At 43.0% G+C, this 24974-nt stretch overlaps 1 protein-coding gene across 2 annotated transcripts; it reads left to right on the top strand.

Annotated features, from left to right (window-relative positions):
• Nucleotides 1-2649: 2649 nt before the first annotated feature.
• Nucleotides 2650-23854, top strand: epc2 (enhancer of polycomb 2). Of its 2 annotated transcripts, none has more exons than XM_088930800.1 (14): nucleotides 2650-3061; nucleotides 5396-5555; nucleotides 6045-6190; nucleotides 7185-7391; nucleotides 7949-8097; nucleotides 8654-8786; nucleotides 10621-10809; nucleotides 11614-11703; nucleotides 11935-12074; nucleotides 12534-12874; nucleotides 20506-20636; nucleotides 21130-21289; nucleotides 21830-22163; nucleotides 22585-23854. In XM_088930800.1, exons 1-14 carry the CDS (start codon nucleotides 2909-2911, stop codon nucleotides 22655-22657), a joined length of 2406 nt encoding a protein of 801 aa, XP_088786926.1. In that variant the 5' UTR covers nucleotides 2650-2908; the 3' UTR covers nucleotides 22658-23854. The 2 variants fall into 2 exon arrangements, with proteins under 2 accessions (XP_088786926.1, XP_088786925.1); XM_088930799.1 differs by having other exon boundaries at nucleotides 20500-20636.
• Nucleotides 23855-24974: the final 1120 nt, after the last annotated feature.

Below are 24974 nucleotides of genomic sequence, written 5' to 3'. Positions count from 1 at the left end.
TGAAGGGGTGAAATGCTGAGTTTAAAAACAGCTTGTGTACGAGGCGAACTGAGCTTGTGAATTGACGTAATTAAGAGTTTACATTACTTTTATCCCCATGTGTGTTACAACATGCTGCCATTTTGCTACCAGGCTGTCACTCCTGAGAGCTCAGTAGCTCCAGACCAGAGCCATGGCGCCTCATCGGCCCAGAGCTCGTCCTGGGATCTGAAGAGCACAAGCCCTTCTGTCTCGGGTGAGAGTGAACAGATGAAAGCATAAATGCTCTTTTATGAGTCTGTGAAATGAAATATGGAAGAGAATGCATTTGCAAATACTACCATAAATATGTTCCGGTTATCCAAGTGTCTTGCATTTTCATGTCATGCAGTGAAAGGAGTTGTATATTTGCAGAATTATTATTATTTTTTGGGATCATTTTCATTGCAACTGTCTTCTCACTGTGGTTAAAAATCCACAACTGGGGTGCAGTTTCACAGTGCAAAAGGAAGCTTTTCTGATTGGTTTTGAATATGTATAGCATGTATGTACATAAACAACATTAACAAGAAATCCGAACAGTAATCTTTTTTATCTTGTGCATCACAGTAGGTGTTGATGCCTGGATTATTCCTTTTCCAAAATGTACCCACAATTTTCACATCTGAGTAACTTGAACTGTAGTTCCTGTAAAGCTCCTGGACCAATATCTGTACAGTATACTGTATATGTATACTGTATGGTTTTTATTACATAACAAAATAGATGGTTCAACCCCGTGAGCAAAAAACCAAGATGTGGTCATTTGGAATGAAACATTTCCCAGTCTCTGGGATCTGTGGTGACCCCTGGCTCACCTGAGAGATGACACAGTGGCACTTGTCTGACTTGGGCGATATCAACAAAAAACACCCTGTACCATTCTCGCCAGCTTTCCTGCGAACCGCAAGAATGATCTAATTGTGCAGTAGGGTCGCATTGTATGAGAAGATTCCAAGAAACCAAAGTGAGATCTTAGTCTTCCCATGACTAATGATCTCAATTAGCAAGCCACGAGCCAAAGAGCTCAACAGATGAAAATCACAACTTCCACTATAACAAACTGAGATGGACCTTGACTGGCAACATTGTCATGCAAGCCAGTCTGTCTCTCTTCAGTTAACTGGCTTACTGTTGTACTGGTGCACAAAGTGCACTGAAAGTGTTTTGATTCTTCAACATCTCGTTGAGATCTGGTACAGTTTCTAAATCCCGGACTTTTGAACAATGGAAAAAAGCTAACAGCAAAGAGTCTCTTAAGTGTAACTATTGCTGAATATCACGTTTAACATTTGAAGAAATCAGTGATTATAACTTTGATTCTACACAGACAGTACCAAAAAAGCATTTTATTAAGCTTTTAAATGACTATACAGAATAAAAGCATAAATATCTAAATATGAGGTACTCTTACATAAATACATTTTTAGTAGGACAAAATTGAAATAGACCTTTCCACCCAGTGATGTTTAAGAACGATTATACCCTTTATTGGTTCAAAATGCTGTAATATAAACTAAAGATTTAAATAAAATTCAAGACTGGACAAACACCTGGCAGGCGATATTCAATGCAGACAGATAAAGTGTATTACACTGAGGTAGCAAAAACATTTTAACAATATTTAGCAAAAACCTTTTAGCAAAAACAGTATTAAAATGGGAAACGTCTACTTATGAAAAAAATTCTGTTACTGTAGACAAGCTATTTGCTGTCTTCTAGACAATGTGGGGAAGCAACTGAAAACACCAAATATATCGTCACAACCTTAATTAAACTTGAAATTTAAATCAAGAGACAACTGTACCATTGTGCAAAGAACTATTAGTACGATTCGCTACAGCCAGACGGGCCAGTGGTGCCGAACAGCCTCCTCTGGTTCGGAGCCTGTCTCGGGCTCTTAAAGCGGGTTCGGACTCGGGCCGAGTGCTGCTGTAGAGACTCCGCAGCTCAGGAGGCTGAGAGACCAGCCCTTGTCCTCAGCTGCTCCACATGTACGCCAGGGGAGCAGGACGTGCCAGGGCAGTGCCACCCGAGAGGGGTTTCACGGCGCCGAATCTACGTGTGAACTACTTCAACACTCACGAGGAGTCACCTCATCAGGCAAGGACACCTGTCACACGAACTCCCTTTTAGACTTCATCATTTATGAATCATTCATTATCTTTTCCTGAAAAAAAAATCTTGAAATCAGAAATTGGCGTGGTTTATTTTTTTTGCAAAACGCTACTGGCCGTTTGCACATTTACATCACGGACGTCTGAGTTTATTTCGGGTAGCAGTGCCTATGGGAGTAGATGGATTTAGGACAGCCAGTGGCAAGTGCCCAACAAGGCATCAACCTGACAAAATATCTTTGGGAGAGAAACCACTGGAAGTTGCAACCATGCGGGCCAATGGATGGGGACTGTGCCGTGTTCTGTCAGCGCGCCTCAGGAGCGCAGCAGTCGCGTTGGCTCAGCTGAAGTCTACTGCTCCTCCACGAGCGACTCGCTCCGAGCTCGCCGCGCAGGCGGCGGGCTGCGCGCGCCCGGCCGTCGGAGCTCGTGCCGCCTGCCGCCTGCCGCCGGGGCTGCGCGCGCAGCGCCCCGGCCCCCGCCGCCCGGGTGTCTCGCGCGGGCTGCCGGGATCGCTCTGCCGCTGTGTGGAAATGTCCGCCATGTTTTCCATGGCGCAGGGAGCGGATCGACCGAGGGAAAACCGCCTTTAAATCCGGGAAAACTCGACCGAAAACGGCTTCCCTCGCTGGATTCCGAGCAAAGGGGAACCCATGAGTCCGGCCGCGGCGGAAAGAACCGGGTCCCCAGTGGTTTTAGTTCGAGTTTTCGAGTGAACTGTGGCGGGATAAATGTTTCCTTCCAAATTGATGTTATTGTGATCGGCGACAACAATGAGTAAACTCTCGTTCCGAGCGCGAGCGCTAGACGCCGCCAAACCTCTCCCCATCTACCGCAACAGAGACCTGCCGGACCTCACCGACTGCGTCTCCATCAACCGGGCCGTGCCGCAGATGCCGACGGGGATGGAAAAGGAAGAGGAGTCGGTATGGCCAGATTTTAAAATTATATTTTGTTGTTATTATTTAGGGAGCGAAGCGGGGTGTTGGTATTCCTGGTAGGTTTACGCAAACGTCCATGCGTAGCAGTCCATGAGCGCCGCTGTGGTCTGCGTAGTCTACGCAAACATCGTTTCCGTATCTGCCTGGTGATCGCCATTTTTACACTGGGTGCGCAAGTTACGCAGATGGCGTAGGGCAGCGGGTCTATTTCTGAGTAACGAGAGGGAAGTAATACGTAGCTTTCTTTGTGAGTCCCTAGGTATTTTGCTTTTGGGGAAATGCTTTCCCGGTTCAGTGTCTGTCTTTGTCCTTACGCAGCGCAGTTAGCGTAAGGAAATCAGTGAGCTAGTTTCATAAGTGAAGTTAGGTTTGCGTACGTTGCTTTGATAAACAACAAGGTTTGTGCGTATAGTGTTCCGCCATTGGTCCTGCGCTGCTCATGTTGGACCGACGGAGATTTGTGCATTATTACTCGCAGATGAACAAGCTCGTAGTTAACAATATGCAGTTCACATGCGGAGCCAGCATGCCTCTGTGATAACACTGCACAAGTTAGAGGTGCTGGCTGTGCACACGTTTGCTCATGCATCCATGCAATGTGAAAGACGTGATTGGTGTAAGTAGGCTTGTGTCAGATAATAGCTTATTAATTAATCCTCTCTGATCAGGATGGCTTGTGCATTGCAGCTGAGCTCGTAGCGTGCTTGCATTTTTTTTTTTTAGTTGTTGTTGCCGTTTCTCATTAATATTCTAAACTGTTACATTGGCGGGGCTGCGGGTACTCTTGCAAGATGCCCCAGCCGTAGTAGTAATCGCCACCCGTGTTGTCAGCGCAAGAAATTTCTCAATGGAATTTGTCGTACCTGCGGAGGCCCCGCCCCCTCCGCGCCCTCATTGGCCAGGCGCGCCGGCGCGCTTTTCATTCTGTCAGAAGTCGAGCTGTGAAGCCCTCTGGGGTGAACGAGATGTACACGTCTTTTTTATCATTTTTGGGCCGAACACGAAGTTTCATTCTGTTATGCTTGCTTGCTTGCAGCGCGCGTCGAGAAGAATCCTGCTTCGTTATACATCTTTGTGTTCCCCTAAGCTGTCTTGAAGTATAATGTTTTTTGGTCAACCTCTGTTTTCAGTACTATTGCAGCCTGGTCTGTTCTAACTACAGGATCTGGTAGTACAGTGTGCATTGAGGATGCAGAATAAGCACTTGCTCACTGGTGTAGAGCTTTTATAGCTTTTCCACCAATTTCTTTTTTTAATGGTTCTGATACAAAATAAATCAAAAGGTGATTTGGTCTAATCGTTTGAAAATCTTCATATCAGGCACTTCTAAAATATAAGTTGTGCTCCCCAACAAAGACCTTTTTTTAAGTTTTGCGATGCCACTCAGCTGTAGCACTTGTGAATCACAAACCACATCACCAGATTTAGTGAATTAAGTTTGAATATATTCCACTGTTTGATATTCAGATGCTTTGCAGCCCTTAATGAAACGTCTAAGGGCAGGAGCTTTTGATCTCAAGCAAAGTGCAATTTTTTTTCTTTTACTCTTTGCAAAATAACCTAGATGTCACAGGGTGGTGTGCATCTGTAATCACACCTGCTGCAGCTCTCAGTAGTCACAGGCAGGAGGCCCTATTAGTTAGCTCTGCCGATACCCCCTGGCTAGTGATCAGTCTTTGCCATTTAAGGGCATCGAGATAACTAATGATCACTAGTATTCTAGCGAGCCTCTGCCATGTCCAGTGATTCAGGATTTTGCGGGATTGAAAATTAACTGGAACGTCTGACCAGATCCGTGACACAAATTGCCATTCAAGTACCAGCTGGTCCTGATCTCCAAGCTCGGACCCAGCTGTGGAACTTGGCTCTGAATGGGGGGTCTCTGAGAAGGAGGGCACAAAATCAGTTAAAGTTTTATGCACATAGTGATACTGTGCTCCAGAATCGTAATATCCAAATATGTTTTCATTTGGGATACATTTTCTTGATCATTTTATTCAATATTGATTAGGCAAAGCAAGCTAACTGTTGAGCTGAGGGACACGCAGCTCCCAGCTCTCGGGAGCAGAAAACATACTTCACATTCTTTAGAGTCGTCAGTTTTAACTAAAATGCATCCCATATCACGGAGAGCATAAAGCTAAGAGTCGAAACCGAGCTTAGAGATGCCATCAAGTCGGCAATTTTTAAAAAAAAATTTAATTGGGATGTTTTCACCTGTTGTGTTGAAGATATCACGGTGGATGGTAACCCCCTCTGTGACGAGTGGTCGATGCAGATTTGTCTCTTACAGTACGTCTGGTTTCCTTTCCCTTCCAGGAACACCATTTACAGCGAGCCATTTCAGCACAGCAGGTCTTCAGGGAGAAGAAGGAATGCATGGTTATTCCGGTTCCCGAGGCCGAAAGTAACATCACCTACTATGACCGCCTTTACAAAGGAGAGTTCAAGATTCCCAAACAGCTTATCCACATTCAGCGTAAGTCTCTGTTCGATGCTGTGTGTTGAAATCCCAGCTGTTACTTTTTTCCCCACTTTAATGTGTTGCGCAGGTTTGTCAAGAATCGGTGGTAGGCCTGCCAGGAAACGCATTTCACTGCCATTGCAGAGCGTAGCGAGTATGTCGCGCTGTTCTAGTTCCCAGAGAGAATGCAGGCCGCTACAAATTGTCTCTGCGAAAACTGCCTAAACTGTTAAAAGTTTTGCACGCGTGTATTTTTCTTTATTTAGGGTTCGGAAAGTTCCATTGGTAAACCTGAAATCTGTCAAATCTAACATTTTATTAAGTGATAATATTATAAATGTGGTAAAAAGTCCTAAGTATATCAATATAGCCATTTAAGAGATTGTATGATTTTTAAATTTGACGTGCACTTACGAGTATGACTTTCCGGATAGAGGAGTGCATTGCTGCTTCCTCACAGTGTGCGCTGTGCAGAGACATTAATTTTCAGTCTTGCCTTCTCAGCTTTTAGCCTGGATAATGAGCAGCCGGATTACGACATGGATTCTGAAGACGAAACCTTGCTCAACAGGCTGAACAGAAAAATGGAAATTAAACCCATTCAGTTTGAAACGATGATCGATAGATTGGAAAATGCCAGTGCGAACCAGGTACCCATGTTGCGTGGCTTCGTTATTACTTTAGTTTATTGCGTTGAGTCTCGGTAAAGTGTATGGGGGCCTCTTGGGCCCGTGCTTGTTTTCTTGGCCTTCCGGACACTTGTGTGCATGCAAACGGAAAAGGTTTGGTAAAAGGTAGTTTGTTTATACCTTGGTAAAGCGCTGTTGTCAGAGCACAGATTGAGCTCTGTGATCACGGGTTCGAGTTCAGGTTAGGTCGCTGTGACTGGGTTTCCCCAGGAGGCGGCGCACTGTTTGTTGAGCTGCACTGAGGGAGGGGTGGGTTTAGTCAGCCAGGGCTCTCTCTGACACAGTGCCCCCTGTGGACTCCCTGGCGCTTGCAGGCTTGTGGTGTGGTTGGTGAGGGACGCGCCTCTCCTCCAATCAGCACTGAGCCTCCTGCATGGGGGTGTGGTCGGTGTGACGTGCTGGAAGATGATTGGCTGGAAAGTGGGTTGTGTAGGAGGAATCTGTCTGCTGTTCCTCGTAACCCCTCCCACCTGCAATCATGGGGAATGTAGATGGGAGCCAAATTGTGAAAAATTAAATCCTGACAAATTACAGATTAGGTAGGCATAGTAAAAGTAAATGGCAATTCTAAATTTATGAAAAACAGTTAAAATTGGGATTTACACTGTGTGTGATCTGTCACGTCATATTATGTGTGTTGCACAGCTAATTTGTTTTCTTACCCCCTTGTCAGGGAATGGCCTTTGAGTTTCTTGTTTTTGTGTTTCAAAGATCTGTGCAAGAAATCACCCATATAGGAAGTTTTGCATGCACTCCTTTTACATACCTAGGGAGAAAAAAGGAAGTTTGAAGAATATATATATATCCAGTTGTCCCGTACTGCATATTTAATCTGTTATTTCAAGAGTTTGTGTTTTATTTTGGAACGTACTTTTATTAGCGATGCATATATTTTAAGGGCTTGGTCAGCGGCGGCCACGTTTAATAGAGGGTTTTCTTTTCTTTTTTTTTAAAGCTCGTCACTCTTCAAGAAGCCAAAGTGCTGCTGAACGAAGATGATTGTCTTCTGAAGTCCGTGTATGACTACTGGGTGAGGAAGAGGAAGAACTGCAGGGGGCCCTCCCTCATCCCCCAGATCAAGCAGGAGAAGAGGGACGGCTCCACCAACAGTGACCCCTACGTGGCCTTTCGGAGGAGGACGGAGAAGATGCAGACTAGGAAGGTGAGCCCCGTTCTTCCTGCGCCTGGCATGTGACTGCCGCAAGAGCTGGAGGACACAGCCTTGTGCAGTTATATGGCTTTAAATTATTTTTGTGCTCCTAGAGCGGTAATCTTTGTCACCTTACCGGTACAATGGTGGGAACTGTGACCAGGAATTCAGTGACCAAGTCTGATCGATGTGGTCTCTGAATCGGGGCGCGCATTAGTTGCACATGTTGCTAGTTGGTACCTTTTCTTGCGGGCAGAATAATTGTGGGCTGGTTAACTCCCCTAGAGCAGCTCACTTACAGGAATGTGATCATAAACTGTGCAACACAGATCTGTAGCTATATTTCTGCCTTCGCCCCAGCTCAAAGGTTTGTTTGCAGCCTGGAGCTTTGTGCTAATAAATATCATTCCTGTTTGCGATTGTTTTTATGCTTATGTACGTTTCAGAAGAACGTTGTGAAATGCCCCGTGGGCTGTGTATGCCTTTTGGCTGTATTTCAGCTTCGGCTAGTGTCTTTTCCAGGCTTGTTACACAAAGAAGCCTCACACACCTTCTGTTTTCTGCATTAGAACCGTAAAAATGATGAAGCCTCGTATGAGAAGATGTTGAAGCTGCGGAGGGAGTTCAGCAGGACGGTAACGATTCTAGAGATGATCAAGAGAAGAGAGAAATCTAAACGGGAGCTGCTACATCTTACCTGGGAGGTGGTGGAGAAGAGGTATCCAGCCCTTACAAATCCACAGAGTTGTGTTAAACGTTATTATACCCTTACCTCTCTGAGAAATGTTTTCTTGTAAGATGATGTCATTGGTTATTTGTTTTTTGTATGACTACACATACATTGGTGGTAGTCAGTTGCACAAATTGGGCTTGTGGCTTTTAAAAGTCAACAGTCTAGTTTTAATAATCTAGAACAGTATGCTTTTTTTGTTATGGTTTAAATATTTGCATTTTGTTGCTAGTGAATCAGTTGTTCAGTTAAATCAGTTGCAGAGGAGATACTGTTTTCAGTACGTCTGCAGCGTGTGTGAGGTGGAGTTAATGTATTGTTAATGTTATTATCCCTGGTGCAAACCTAAAAATTTTACTGGTGCAATGATGCAATAAAAACATAGTCCCCCATCACTCCCCCTCTTCTACCATGACAATTTGACATCTGAAAAATTGATGTTGTTATAGAGTGGCTCAGGAGTTTTCTTTTTAACAGGTCATAAACTGGTGCTTTAATGCAGGGATTAAATAGGATTTTGCATTTCCCTCTGTTCTTTGTGTAGATATCAACTTGGTGACTTTGGAGGTGAAATTCTGAATGAAGTTAAGATTCCTCGAGCAGAGAAACCTGTATATAGCACTCCGGTGTCTCTACACAACGGGACTCATCACAAAACTTCAGAAAGTAAAATAAAGGTAAACAGTGTTTGACTCGTAAAAATGAATGTAGTGTTTAGGTTTAGGACTGAGAAGCTCCACCAGTGTAGGTTTATTCACTTATTTCTTGTTCTTAATAAAAACAATCAAACACATTATCCGGCGTTTTATACTAATGAGGAACAAGTAATAGGTTTATTCCATGCTGAAAAAAAGAAGAGAGAGAACACAACGTTTCGGCCGTGGAGCCTTCTTCAAGTGTGAGAGAGACAGGGCAGTAGGCAAAGGTAAAGTAGCGGGAGAACAAAGGTTGGGAGGGAGGAGGAGTGAGAGGCGGGAGCAGGGGACAGAAAGAGAGGCCAATCAAGAGGTGTGAAGTCAGAATGGGTGCAGAGAGGTGTGAAATGAAACTTCCAATGAATGGAGAAAATTTAAAAGAACAGTAGTCTGTCGTTAAGAAAAGGGAGAATGTGTGATCCTAGCTGCAGAATAATTTTGGTTTCGGTGGTCTTTCTGATGTATGAGTTTGGAAAACCGTCTTTGAGAACACAGACGGAGAGATTAGAGTGGTCGTGGCCGTCAGAGGTGAAATGAGAAACAATGGGCTTGGAGAGATCTTTAATCTTCACTGCCCTGATGTGTTCTCTGAAGCGGTCTCCGAGTCTCCTTCCTGTTTCTCCAATGTAGATGGCTGGGCATTTACTGCAAGAGATACAGTAAATAAGGTTGCTGGAGGTACAAGATGTTGTCTGGGTGATCCGGAATTGTCCTGAGGGGCCTTGAATGAGTGTGTTGTTGGATGTGTACTTGCAGGTGATACCATGTCTTCCCTGTTGCAAGGGAAAGTGCCTGGTGTGGATGGTTGTTGAGGGCGGTCAAGGGAGCTGTGAACAAGGAGGTTACGCAGATTAGGTGGTCGGCGATATGAGATGATAGGGCGATCAGAAAAGAGGGCCCCAATGGAGGGATCATCCTGTAGGATGGAAAAGTTGTGGTTAATGGTCCTGGGGATAGGAAGTGTGTTGGGGTGGTAAGGAAGCACCAAAGGAATAAGGTTGTTACGGCGGGAGTTCCTGATCGGGTTGATGGTCCGGGGGGTGTTTTTGGATCAGGCAAGGGCCCTGTCAGTCACACTGCTGGGATATCCTCTGTTGATGAAAAAGGAGCACATTTCGAGGGCTTGGTTCTCGAAGTCGGTCGTCGCTGCATAATTGTCGTAGCCTAAGGAACTGTGAAAAAGGAAGATAGTTTTTAGTGTTGTAGGGGTGAAATGAGCTGTACAGAAGGTAGCTGTGTGAATCTGTGGGTTTGTAATAAACTGAAGTGGACAGTCGGGGGTAGTTGATGGAGAAGTTGATGTCTAGAAACGGAAGAGTAGTGGAAGATATGTTAACCGTATATTTGAGGGACGGGTGGAAGTTGGTGAAATGGTGCAGGAAGAACCCAAGCTGATCGTTGGAGCATGTGGCGGCACCGACGCAGTCATCAGTATATCGTTTGTAGAGGTCAGGGACATAGCCAGTGTGGGAAGCGAAGAAGCGTTCTTCTACCCAGCCGACAAAAATATTGGCATAGCTGGGTCCCATTCTGGTGCCCATGGCAACTCCACTGAACGGTTGGTAAAAAAGATTATTGAAAGAGAATACGTTCAGTGTGAGGATCAATTCTGCAAGGCGTACCAGGGTGTGGGTGGGTGGATCAAGCACTGTGCGTTTGTCCAGCATGTGCTTGAGGGCTGTAAGGCCGTCATTATGGGGAATGACGGTGTACAGAGATGTGATGTCCATGGTAAAAATGTAATTTTTTAATGTAATTATACATTAGTATAATTAGTTTTATACTAATGTCATATTGTAAATTTCCCATTCAACAGCATTCCCACCACGTCTCAATCAAAGATGAATCTCATTTTGATTTCGTTCGACCAAAGAAGAAATACTCCCAGAAACTGAAATTGGACTTGTTGCACCAGCAGTCCCATTCCGAGCACCAGCCTGCCGTTAATAAGTGCGACATTAAGCAGTACGACTTTCACAGCTCAGGAGATGAGGAGTATCCGCAGGTAAGGGAGTCTGACACGAAATTGGGATAGAGCTTAAACAGGGTTTTTTTTTCAGAATTAGTTGCTGAAATGCTTCTGTTAAAGAGTGAAAGAGTAGGAGGCCTTTAAGTCCATCTAGTCTATTTGGTAGGTAGTAGTTAATAGATCAGTGAATCTCATCCAGCTGTTTCTTGAAAACAAAAAATCTGGTTATTTTCTTCAACAAGGGTAGAAAAGGGTTTATTAACACCAGACAAAGCATCTCCACAACAGTTGTAAAGTCACTTATATTGTGATGCTTATTTTTAATTAAGTTGATGTCTTTAGACACATCAGTTTTCACTCAATTGTCAAATATTAATTTTGCAAAATTCACAATGTAGGAAACTAGAAACCAATTAATATAATCGCATAATGCAGAACAAAGTAGAAAATCAAACTGCAGGCTTCTAATATTGCTGTCTGCATGAGCTGAATAGAGCATTGTAATGCCAGACCACTGTCAGGGGCACCGATATAAAGATGAGTCCTAGGGAGGCACTGTCACACTGCGTAAAACTGAATGTTAGAGGCTGCTAGATGTGAGTGCGTATTATATAGTGGCTATAGAAAGTCGCCACCCCCTTTCAAAATGTGTACCTTTTGTTGTACGACACTGAAAATAAAAACAAATTAAGTTAGGTGTGTTGTTCCATTTTTATTGACGCACATTAGCCAGGTAAAAATAAAATTCTAAAACCTTCTGAAAATTAACATTGCAACAGTAAAATGCCTTATTCGGATAAGTGAACACCGACGGATATTCCAACGTTCTTTTCCCCACAGGTACCGTCTCCTACATCGGAACCTGATGAGGAGAGCGATCCAGATGGGCCTTTTGCTTTCCGAAGAAAGGCTGGGTGTCAGTACCATGCTGTAAGTACTAGAGCCGCAGACAGAGGCTGTATCTCTCCTCTAGGAAGTGGGGATTCCTCCTTGAGATGGGGTGCACGGAGACGCACGCCGTGCTGCGCGCTGTTCTTCTCGGGGCTCCTGTGCGAGCTGTGCCGGCTGTCCTCGTGCTGACCTTGCCCCACCGAGCCCTCCGGACTGTCCGGCGTGCCCTGCCGCCGCGCCGCGTGTCTTACACTTGTCCCTCGCCCGCAGCCGCGCGCGGACCAGGCCGGCGGAGTCCTCTGGGAGCACCCGGAGCTGGCGGGGCTGCGGCACCGGCACTGCCTGACCGCCCTCACGGTCCCCCGGAGGTGCATCGGCTTCGCCCGGCGGCGCGTCGGGAGAGGGGGCAGGTACGGAGGAGGAAGGCGTCCGTCTCGTTCCGCCTGTGTACAGACTGAGGGCCCGGTGTAGTCACCCTCCCTGAGCTCTTTCACATCCCGACTCCACACCTCCTTCTTCAGGAGGGCTTTTCTCCTACTGCTTCTGTCGGCCCCTTTGCTTTCCTGCTGTGTCCCAAACCCTTACTGTAATTGTGTCACCCCACTGTCTCCTCTCATTGTGTGCCTTTTCTTCTTACTGTGCAGTGCTTTGAGAAGCCACTTTTTATCACATCAGTTTTAGTGTTGTTGAGCGACATGGTTGGTCAGAGTCACTATACTCGGGAAGACAAGTCCACCCCTACTTCATTTTGCAAACCTAAGTGACATCTAGTGCTCAACTGCATGCTTAGTTCATTAGTTCATACAGTGAAGTTCTGCCACATGCTTCTCATTTACTAATGGGCTGTTTCCCCCCCCCCCCCCTCAAAGGGTTATAATGGACCGAGCGTCTTCGGAGCACGACCACGTTTTAAAGCAGTTGGACCCAGAAGTGTTGGCCTCTACCCCCAGCAGCACGGTCTCAGACTATTCAGACACTTCCACATGGACCAATGCTTCCAGAACACATTCTGGGAATGTGAACTCACTTACGGAAATTTTGAGCAATATTAAAATGTGCAGGTGGCGGTATTTTCGACCGCAGCCTACACAGGCTAAGAACAGTGGCGATAATGGCAGCACGTTAAAGAAACTGGGACAGACTGTGAACAATAAGAGGATAACTGGAGCTTCTGTTGCGTTGTTAAGCCCTAACAAGAATGGAATTACAGGTGAGTACGAAAAACTTTTCTTGAAGTTTTATTTCCATTTGGAGGTGGAAAGATATTTTCTTGAACTTGTCGGGTTTCAGAGGATTGTTTTTGTATTCCACCTGTTCCACGTGTTCATCTGTTACACAGCTCCTTGCATTGTATTAGCCATCCTGAAATTGTATGTGAAGATAAATATTTAAACCACAGGAGGCTCCTGGATCCGTGAACAGCACTGTAAAATTCTGTTTCAACATTTATGCTTTTACTATTGCTCTTGTACCAAAGGCCTCTTCGGTAGAAATACTTTTAGTTAATGAACTTTAATATAGTAGCTGCATGAGTAAGCGTAAAGAATGTTAGCACCAGTCTTCCTTTTTGCCTAAAGTTGCTGTAGTGTGGTGTACAATCCAGTACCATATAGTAAAATTAAACATACTAATTAAATTCTATTAATAGCATTGTAGAGCTGAGACTGATTCATGCCTATCACCAGTGTCAAGGTTGATGAATTTTATGCTGCGGTCTGCATAGCCTTGGTGCCTTTTGCTTTTCCTTCTGACGTTTTTGGACTTCTTTTCTTCAGAAACTCATAACTGAAGCTTTTGACATCCCATTTAAATGAAGAGAAACAGAGATGTACAATACCAAAATGAGATTCTTGTTTTCAGTTAAGTAAGATGGTGATGTCGTAGCCGGGATGATTGCACAAATTTAATCCTATGGATGTTGCGGACTGTATCTTACGCATGCACTGACACTGTCGAGATTCTCAGAGTTCCTTGATGGGAACTGCTGCCAGTGTTTTGATCTGCTGGCGTGTTGAGGCTTTGTTCTGCAGGCGCAGGACTACTGGAGGACCAGGGCTGAGAACCAGTGTTGTTTTTCATGTGCTGGCCTTCGCAGACATCCAGTTTTCCAGTTGCTGGTTTTATTAGGTTGCTGGGTAGATTCTAAACCTGAATGGTTTTAATATCGGTGATATTACAAAAATACATATTTTTGTAATATGGTTTCACTCAGATTGTGGGAGGAGTAGATACTTCCCCTGCAGGCAAGTATCTGCTGGTAAGGCTTATTGTTTTTAAAATAGTTTGCTAAGAGCTCATGGTGCGTAAGAGTATTTTTACACTAGCAGGTTGTACTGGTGTAGCTCAAAAAGAAAAAGAGTACACTCTGAACTCCTGAGACAGAAGTGTGAATAGAGTCACATGGTTTGGCTATTGAGCGGCTCCACTTACCAAAGACACAAAGCAGGTGGTCGCAGGGCTAAACATCTTGTCGTTTTTGTGTCTGAAAAGAATAACCTGTGTCATATTTCTTGCTAACGTCTCCTGGCATCACTGCACCAGATAGGTGAACCAAGAAGTAAGGGCGAGTCTCATTCACTGCCACCATGGATGTGCATTTCAATTCAACTTTGTCATTATATTTATACAGGTGCATAGTATAATGAAAAGTGTTTCTCAGGTGCAGTACATACAGAACAGCAGACAAGACAATAGAGAGCAAATACAATAACAATGTAAACAATGAGTATGGTACCAGTGTGACAGTACCCATATCTGTTAAAAACTGTGCAAAAGTACGCAAACAGAGCAGTGCAAAATAATACAGCGATTATCAAATACTACAACTCAGTCAAGTACAGTTTTAAGTGCAAGTTCGTCTTACATTCAGTTGTCGTCATATTGAAGTGCTGTAGGTTCTATTCTGAAGAAAAGGCTGCTGGTCACTGGGCAGAGTGCTTCACAGAGGAGGTTTAGGCACAGGGCAAATTAATTCCAGCCCCAAACTAACATAGTTTGAGTGTGCTTCTTATCTGTGGTGTTGAGCCCGCTGCCTACTTGCCTGCCTGGGACGGCTGGAGCCGCAGGGGCTGGTGTAGGAAGTGTTTCGGAGCGAACCTCTTGTCCCAAGGACAGCCGTAGCTTTCCGAAGTGTGTGGGTGCCCAGGGCAGCTTCACTCACCCGTGGAGCACATTGGGTGGAAAATGTTCAAGTTCAGTGACTTGACTCCTTGGATGTGCACTTGTGCAGATCTGTCATTTATGGTTGTTTTTTGTAAGGTGACAGATTAAAGCAGTTGAATTGATGAAATGTACGTGGTTGTAGTTCTTTTGTCTTAACTGCCCTGTGTGGCTGCAGGCCCTTTGGCATACTGCTAGCTGTAACGTAACTTCAGAATTTCGTCCGTCTGTAAATCGTCAAGTTACGAGTTTTAGTGGCTGTGCAGTAACTTTGTAGGACTACTGTCGCTGGCTCATTTTACAGGCCTTTGGGTGAACGGTGATCATGACACGGGTGTTCAGTTCAGCATTTGCTTCAGCACGACACATGTTGCCATATAAAAATGAAAAGGTAGTGTGAAATGACAAGATGATAAACTTTATTTTGTCTAGCACCTTTTAAAAGTGGCTTCTCAAAGCGCTTTACAGTAAAAGTAAAGGCGCAAGCAGGACCAGTTAAATATAAACCCTTCTAAAAAAGAAGGTTTTGAGTCTAGATTTGATTATGCTTATGTTAATAATAGTAGTCTAATGCTGGAGTGACTGCATATACATCTTATAGCTATCTTACATAGAACTTCATATCACTTCATATTGATAGGAAGTTCATATCAATATCAACTTCATATCTTGTCAGTGTCTGTATTCGCACCGTAGACCTGGAGAACGATATCTCGCTCCTCTGTATACTTGTATATGGCTGGACTGACAAATGAACTTGAACACAGTTCATGAACAGTAGAAGCTATTTTGATTGTCACAATTATATCAAGGTTTACAGCATGGAAGGTTTGCACTAGTTACCCTAGCACAAATGGGGAAAAACATCACCTTGAAATTGCATTATTGATTACTACTCCACTCAGAAGGGTCGGTGTAAAAATGGTTGTGTAACTGAAAGGCTTTGGGTTCAGATCCCAGGTAAAGCACAGCTGTTGTTAGAGCAAGGCACTTCACCCAAACCGTTCCAGTAAAATACCCAGCTAAATGCAATTGTATAAATTAAATTTATATAACATCTAAATAGGTGCAAATGTAAAACACTTTGGATAAGTGTTTGTGGATCAGCTGAGATGTTTCTACAGAGAAACATTCCTTTTGTCCACTTTCATTGTGCACTCTTCTGGTACAGCATGCTGAACTACTTGCTGTAGTACCTCAGTACCTTTAAGATGTCCAAGTAAGTGCAGAAATCGTATTGCAAGCCATAACATTCTCCATTACAAAAATAGTTACTCAAGTTGTTTTGTTCTACAATTTTGTAGAAAATTCCCACATTTAATTTGCAAAACCTCCGATGTTGTACTGTGAAGCAACGTTAGAGTACTTTTCTTTTGCAAACTAAAAAAAGGCATTTTTATTGCTCCATTGTTTTGTTTTGTTTTTTACATATTCTGTTTTTCAGTCACTAATATGTCAGCACATCTCATACTGGCTGATAAATGTTTCTAACTGGTTCAGTCCCAATCAGAGCAGTCCGCTTGTTCAACTGCGATCAGTGACTCGAATGGCATATTTTGCTGACTAATTAAAAGATTTCATTTGTTTTAAATATATTCATAACTATTGTTACACGCAGTCTGGTTTATTAAACCAAAAGGTAACTAACATTGTAATATTCTCGGTATATTGTAGAAGCAAAAAATTCACTTTCTTTTTATTCCATATCTTGCTTTTCCTAAAAGCTCCCACAGACAGTGTCACAGACTCTAGAGTTCCGACACTATTTTTTAACACTCGAGCCGCTGCCCCACTGTGGCGCTTCTGTCAGCGTGTGCACTCTCCCTGCCGGTGAGCCAAGCCAGAATATCCCACAGGAGCGGCAGGTGACCAGTAGAAACTAGGGAGGGGCTGGAACCGGGATCAGGTTGCGGCAGTGACACAGGCCGTCGTGCGCTTCCTTGTGGTGTCATTGCCTCGTGGCTTACCGTGTTCTGGCTGGTTTGCTGTGGCTGCAAAAACTCTCGCTGGTGACCACATGTGAGAAACGCTCTTCGAGTCGTGCCCGACCAATAGGATGATAGTGTATCCGTTTCCCATATCGCCGTTTTTATATCGCTTAGTGTTCTCCAGCACGGCCTGTTGGAGTGGCAGGCATTTTAATTCATTTCCTGAGCTGCTCACCCAGTAAAGATGCTTCCTGGGCTTTGCTGAGGAATCCAGATATTGCTCGCATGAGCCCGTGTCTGGACACACCAATGACTGCTGGGCAGGCGGCTGGGCTGGTGTTAGTACGCGCTGGCCAGGGCTCTCTTGGCTTTCTGTGATTAGAGAGTCCTGAGGCCTGTGGGTGCCTCGGTGACGAAGGGAAGGGAGGTCAGTGACAGCAGTACCTCTCCACCTGTCAGGTGCCGTGGAGCCTGCCCATGATAAATGGCTGTACGGGCTAACGTGAGGCCCGTCAGTGTCTCCTGGCTCCCAGGCAAGGTACAGAGGTTGCTGCCAAGAGTCAAGTTTAGGACAGGAGCATAATTATATTGGTGCTTTTGAATATTTTTAATAAATTGTATATGTTAATGATGTAATTAAAAAAAAGTTCTTTGCAGTATGCACTGTCAAACGAGGATGTTTTGCTTGTTTACTAATCTAGTCCTTTTTGAATGGTGGTTAGGTGATCCGAAAGAGGTTTCCAGTTTCAGGAAAAAGGAATGATTGTTTGAGATGCCAAATGGGAACATTTTTACGTATGTTGTACTTAAAGCACAGAATACAAGGAAATCAATCAAAATTGTTTCATAAAGAAAAATCTATGGAGAAAAATAGCACTAGGTAAAGTGATTAAACGGAACAATATCCAGTTCAAGGAATGGAGAGCAATAAATTGTTACTGATGGGAGGAAAGTGTTACAGTGGGGGCTGGAATATGCATTTTCTCAGTATTGCAAAAGAACAATGAAGGATGGAGTGTGGTTGGTAGTAATGATGAAAAACTGTTAGACCATGCCCCAGGTTGACAAAGACCAAGTGCAGATTTTATATAGTATCAACATTGCTAACAAAATAAGCTAATTAATAACAGAGTAAAAGAAACAGGAACATTTTAGTGATTAGAAGCACTTATGGTAAAACGTCAGTATTCCGTCAGTCGTACTTAAGTCTCGTTTTTTGCAGAATTAACAAAGCTCTTCATGCACACAAAACAGGACTAATAACCATTGAGTGCTGAGTTGCTAATGTAGCACTCATCCATAAAAAGGGGCAACAATGCGGGTTCAAGTTCAGACCAGTTTCCTTTTACATGCGTGGTTACAGAAGGCGATAATTACACCTGCGCTAGAGGATTATCTGCACTGCCAAAGGATTCTCAGGCCATGTTTCCTAAACTATGCAGTGGAAGTTTGGAATAGTTGCAACTGAAAAAAGTGACTAGAAGGAACTGGTTTTTCAGGGAGTTAGGAACCGGTAAGACTCAGATTTTTAGTTGTTTGGAGTCCCTTGACCTAACACCTGCTTGGCGCGCGTTGTGCATCATGAATCCCTCGTGTTTGTGACCCTGCCGAGCTACAACGCCTGCTGTGAGACAGGAACCACAACGGTTTCTGTCAGCCTGCATCTGCCACAGCGACTTTGTCATTTCTCGAAAATATTTTTTTTCAGGACAAAACAGATATTAGACCCAACTATTCGTGTTTCTTGATAAGTGTGATTTCATGAAGAGTAAAGAAAAACATTTAAAATTATAAAATTAAAGGCTCTGGATACTAAGTTGTGTCAATACATCTGTTGCAGCTTGCTTTCACGTTATTTACCACAGGTGTTTGTGTTAAAACTTACTCAGATCTGAGGGACACATCAACTTAGTTTGTCCCTTCAGAATACACAAAAAAACATGATTTTCAAAACTGGCAAAAAAAGAACTAGTTTAGAAAATTATTTTAAAATGTGATTTATGCCTTTCTAATTTAGGACTATTCGAAGGAACACATTTCATATAAATGGTCTGAAAACCAATGCAATTACAGACTCGCAAGACTGCTTTGTGATCTATTCATTTCCTCCTTTTGAAAATTGTGCTGGATCTATTCTGCCATGAAGATTGTTTTCAAGGTTGTAAATGTTCCTAAATTCTGATGCTGGTGTATGGCTCTCACTCTTTGAACAGCAGAAAAGAGATTGCTGTAATTTAAAAAAAAAAAACTTAAACTGAAATACAGAGCTGAGGTGGGGATGAATCGTCTCCGGTCCTCATAGACCTGCATAAAGACCTAACAGTGAACCTTGACTTGAAAGGATAAAAAAAGACATGTACTCATCACCGGGAATTCAAAGTCATTATTACATTTTAAAGGCTTGATTGCGGTGAAGAACTGCAGCACAGTTACATTCAGTATTAACATCTCTGCACTGATTATTAAAACAGGACTCTGTAGTGACTTGTCAACAATAATGAAAGGAATAGCAGCTTTTGGTTTTTTCCCTCTGCAGCTTCCATTTCTTCTGTAGTTTGTAATCATTACGTGGAAGGTTTTTTAAAAATATTTCAGATTGGTGGCACTTATTATCTGGGCCCTAGAGAATAAAACCCATCACATATGAAAATGTCTGCAAAGAAAAATGGTCTGTTAAAGGCTTTTGATAATGATTCTTACAACAGATTCTTAAATTGCAGGTGGTAGGCATTCACGTAATCCTTGTGTATAGAACAGAGTACATATAAGGGATGAGTGGTCAAATTGTGAATTACTGGAGTACCACAGGGATTCATATTGAGATCCCTGCTACTGTTCCTAGTTTCTGTAACTGATCTTGATTCTGATTCATAGTAACTAGTCAGATTTTCAGATGACGCTAAAACGGCTAAATAAGCGAATGCTGCATGTAGAAGCTGCAAGGGAAATTAAATGCAAAGGTCAACACTGGGCAAACACCTGGTAGATTACTTTTAATGTCGTAGAGTGCAGAATATTACATGCAGTTACTTAAACCAAGCTTGTCCAAAATCCAAAACGTGGGAGCCATTATCTCAAAGAAGCTACTTACGAAGACGATCCAACGTATTTTCCAGGTTCTAGACAATGTGAGCAAACAATAAAAAAGCCTAAAGTTATGAGGTATAGAAAAAAAATGGAAATTGACATGAAGGGGTGTTATGTTAAAATTGTATAATTATGTCTTACAAGTGTGGTATGTACAGTCTTGGTCACCATGGTACAGAAAATTACTGCTGCTAGGATTTAGTTCAGAGCTTAAAGTAATGGCCCACTTTAACAGAGTAAAAAAACTGACACTTTGAAGTCTTCCAAGACAAAGAAGGAACATGATACAAGTATTCAAAGTCCTCAAAGGCATCAAAAAAGTAAACCCATGGGAATACTTCAGAACCAGCAGTGAAATGGAATCTAGGTTGAAGTGCATTTCGACCTGGGATCAGGAGGACGTCTGGACCAGGCTACCCAGCTATGTGGTTGAAGCCGTTACCCTGTCCTCTTCAAGCTGGAGGTGGATGAGAGCCTTGAACCAAATGAGTGCTAGCAACCAGATAATCCAGATAAGCTATAACCCAGCTGAGAATAATCATGCTTTCTTGTGTCATGAATGATCAGTCTGCACTTTAAGTGGGTTTTCCTAGCAAAACTAAACACGGTCTCTGTTCGTAAGTGCAGGTGTTTGCCTTGTCTCATTGATGCTGCTCGTCAGTTGCAGGAGGAATCACGGAGGAAGAGTTCCACACCCACCAGCAGCAGCTGGTCCAGATGCAGAAGCAGCAGCTGGCACAGCTGCAACAGAAGCAACAATCCCAGCATTCCTCCCACCCCGAGCATCACACTATACAGGTATATCAGCTCAGTTTCCAGAACTTTAAGTTATTCAATTTTTATGCTGCGTTATGTCTTTAACAATTTCTTACCAAAGTTCTGCTAATATTGAAATCACTCAGGAACTAAAATGGAACAACACAAAAAATACATATAATAATTGGTTACACTTATATAGTGCTTTTCTGGACACACACGCTTTACAGGTAAGTGATATAAACATCACTGATTGAATGGAATTGGCAACCATAAGCCAACATAATTATGATTTGCATCACTGTCAACGTCCAAAACATCTGTTACTAATACTACGTATAAAGAACATTGTTATACCTTTATTTTGCTGATGAGACTTCTTTGCTGATGCTGCAATGCTATCGCCAATGAGTAGGAGTAAATGGAACCAGATGATACTTCTGGTTTACAAAAAAATTGACATTTTACAACCTTTACTAAGTGCAGGTTTCCACCAGGTTGCTTTACAAGCTGCGTTGGGTTTGGTGTCTTACAGGTATCGGGCACTTCTGACTGCATGTCCAAGACCCTTGATTCAGCCAGTGCCCAGTTTGCTGCGTCAGCTGTGGTCACTGCCCCAGGTCCAGGCTGCAGCGAGGCCAGTAAAGACAACAGACTGCACAGCATCAGTGTCAATGGTGTTGTCCAAACTTCAGGTGATTCTTGACTTGCGTGCCCCGCCGTCTCCCAGTCGGACTCCGCAAGGTCACATCTGAGGGCTGAGGCTCGTGCCGCTGTTCTTGTCAAGCTGTCACGTTCAGAGAGAACCCAACGAGTGTCAATGCCAGCATGAGTCTTTATCGGCTGCATGGCTGAGGTCTTGGATGACGCTGCACGAAAGGAAAACCAAGAATCCCGCGTGGTCTTGAGGACAAACCGTGTAGCTCCGGGCTTTTGCAGGGCAGGTCACGTGTTAATGGCACATTTGTGAATGGGAAAAAAAAAAGAAAAGTCTTTGTCCCTTTTCATCAAACCTGTCTGTTAACGCACGTCGCCTGTTGCAATTGTGTTTGTATTACAAGAAATCATTTTTATGCTATTAAGTGAAAATTCTCTGAAATTCCACTTCTTCTTTGTAAATGGAGTATATATTTTTTTCTTCATTGTTCATGTAAGGGCAGATTTGATAGCTTGCTGTCCGGTGTGTGGTTGAATCGCGTAAAAGCTGTTTGGTTCTGTTCCTGTTTGCTTCCCAGGGACGTCTAAAACTCTTCATTCCACCAGCACAACCTTGAGCACCACTCCAGCAATCTCCTCTGTCCAGCTGTTGAGGACTGTCCCTCACAGCAGCACCAGCCACCTCATCCCAGCATTGTGCACAAGTACCCCCCAGTCGCTGCCTGGGAACAGCTCCTGCCTGGCTACTGCGGTTCACCTGAGCAACGTCAGCGTGGTCTCGCCCGTGAACATGCACCTCAGCACAAGGACTTCCGCGCCCTCGCCATCTGCCTTAAAGCTTGCCACTGTGGCAACTCCCCTGGACAGGGTGCCAAAGGTGACGCCCAGTAGTGCCATCAGCAGCATAGCAAGGCAAGTCAATGAGATTTTTTATTACATATCTTAGGCGTTAAGTTTTATAATTCCTTACAGCGCTTTTCTGGACACTCCACTCAAAGCGCTTTACAGGTAATGGGGGCTCCCCTCCACCACCACCACCACCGTGCAGCCCCCAGCCAAAGTGCACCAGTCCGCTCCCCACACACCAGCTATCTGTGGGGAGGAGAGCAGTGATGAAGCCAGTTCAGAGATGGGGATTAAAGAAAAACGGATAATACTGTTTATGAAAGGCAAAGGCCGTAACTGCTTTGTAAGGAACTTATTTTGCCTTGGATAGTGGAGATGTAATATTCCAAACTCCTCTTCATGAAATAGTTAATGTAAAAGTCATTTTATAGACTTGAGACTTCTGAAATGTTGGATGTCTGAGGTTTTTTTTTCTCTTCTGTTTCAGGGAGAGTCATGAGCCTGAAAGACTTGCTCTGAATGGAATATCGGAGACCACAGTGGCGATGGAGGTCACATAGCCCACATCACGGACCGTGCTCCAATGTCCAGCAGTTGACACATTTCCCAGAATGAATGCAAAACCTGTGCGCCCTCTACAGTTCACAGGGGGGCTTTACATGGACCTATATGAAATAGCAGCATATCAACATATTAAGTTAATTTGTCAATATATAAATGTACATTTTGTAAAATTGGGAAGATCACTACCTTGTAAAATAGTATATTTGTATCATTAGTATGTTATTTCTGTTACTTGAATTCTAGATATTTGTCATCATGCTTTTGCACTCGAAAATGCAACTGAATGGAAAGGAAAAAATGTGCAACAGTTTGTTTTGGGATCATGAGCATGAGAAAGGATCCTGTGTCACTTGTTTTAACTATTTATTTTGCAATGTTTACATTTTGTATCTTGTACAAATCAGATTTTGTGTCTACAAAAATATTGAGATTCGCATAGTTAGCATATAAAGTTCTTGTACTTTTTTTCTAAAAAAATGTATTTCACTTGATTCATTTGGTTTCACAAATTGAATATAGATGGTCTTTTGGTAACAAGTTTAGTGACATTTTTCATTAAGACAGGTATTTTCTATTACTTTGAAGGGGCAATGGGGAACGGATTGCTTTTTAATTTTTTATTTTAAATTTTTATTTGTCCTTTTTTTGAATGTTGTAAAAGTTACAGTAACACAGTTTTTGGTGTAAAAACAAGCTGTTGTATCCATAGGACCTATTTAAATTTTTAATGACAGATTTATGCATTCTACATTCTCATTCTTGCAAATGTATAAAAAACAAACTCATTAATATATTTGCATTTTAAAACTTGCCGAGGTCAAGCCAATAAATCTTCCACAGGTAAGGGCAATACTAGTATGTGGGGTATTTGGAGACATTATCTGAAACCTGTCGAACCATTCTTGGGGGGGGGGGGGGGGGAGGGGGGTACTTGTCACGACTGCTCATCCTTTCAGATTTTTTGTATTCTTTCCTGTGGCGACAAGGCAAGTAACAGGTGAGGAAGAACATGTCTGATGATCAGCGCTAGGCCTCCCTTAACGTAGTGTAGTGGTGTAGTGAGTTCCTGTAAAAAGATTTATAGAAATGTTTAGGCAACTATTAGTTTATGCACTACTTCAGACACATTTTCCCTGTTACTTGTACTTGGATATATTACGAAATGCAGGGAAATAAAAAAAGTATACATATCAGAATTGATTCCATGTCTTCATTCCTAACCGAAGAATAACTTGCCCTGGATTCTTTTGTTTCTTTGAAGAAACACATCTAACATTTCCTTGAATGCCTGTTGGTGGGGTAAGAAAATAAGTTTTGGTTCAGGGAAGCTATGTTCTTGATTGTTTTTTGTTTCAAGGGTGAAAATTTGGTTTAAGGGATGAGAGAATTGCTGTTAGAATATAGTGCTTATTACCTTGGTTCCAATTACATATTGATGTTACTGAAAATAAATCCAGTCAGCTATGTTGTTACCAGCTGTCTCCTATTCCGTATAGCCGTTCTTGTGCAGTTTCAGGAAGATGAAAGTTTCCAAAAGCGTCCGTTTGTGTTATCCTGCACTTCAAGGCATTACGCTTACAGATTTTTATTTCTGAGAGAGGGGAAAAAAATATTTGTACACTTTGTGATAAGTCAAGAAAGAGCAGGTGGCATCTCCCCGAGATCAAATGACAAATAATAGAACTTGGCAGTTTTATCCATTATATAGCAGGGAAGTTGGGACCACAGAGTTAAGCTTACAGCTGAAGACTCCACATGTTAGAATGATGGACAGTTCTACTGTCAGTTTACAACGGCTTACTGGCTTTGCTGCCACCTACTGTTGTAACTATAGCTTTAAATCACGTTCTCTCATTCTGAGTCTACTGGTGCTCGACTACTGCTAAGCTCTTTAAGCTTCTTCTCCATGCATTCCAGTCAAAAAACAGTAAAGGTGATGCGGTCTAAAAGCAGCAGTTCTCAAAATGCAGTTGCAATGGGGCTGCTGTCTGTACATGGGTGGTTGTTCCTCAGAAGAGAGACGACTCCTAAAAGTAGTATCAGCTTGTTTTGCTATTTGGCAATTTTTAAGATCACCTTTTTTTTTTTTTGCATGGTATTAAACAGTATGGTTTCCACTAGCAGTCAGAGAAGCTGAGGTATAATTTTCTGTATTCAATTTGGAATGAGCACCTTGTCATGCAGTTTAACCAGTAGGTGGCACTCCTATGAGGAAGCATTAAACATTCCTGATTAGTACTGAAATAAATCTGGATTTGAACAGTATAATTTCTAAACGGCAAGTACATTCTTTTTATCTTAAGGTAAAATTCA

The sequence above is a fragment of the Atractosteus spatula genome, chromosome 13, assembly GCF_055471065.1.
Source record: "Atractosteus spatula isolate fAtrSpa1 chromosome 13, fAtrSpa1.hap1, whole genome shotgun sequence".
NCBI classification, from domain to species: domain Eukaryota; kingdom Metazoa; phylum Chordata; class Actinopteri; order Semionotiformes; family Lepisosteidae; genus Atractosteus; species Atractosteus spatula.
This window is presented reverse-complemented; position numbering and strand designations above follow the sequence as displayed.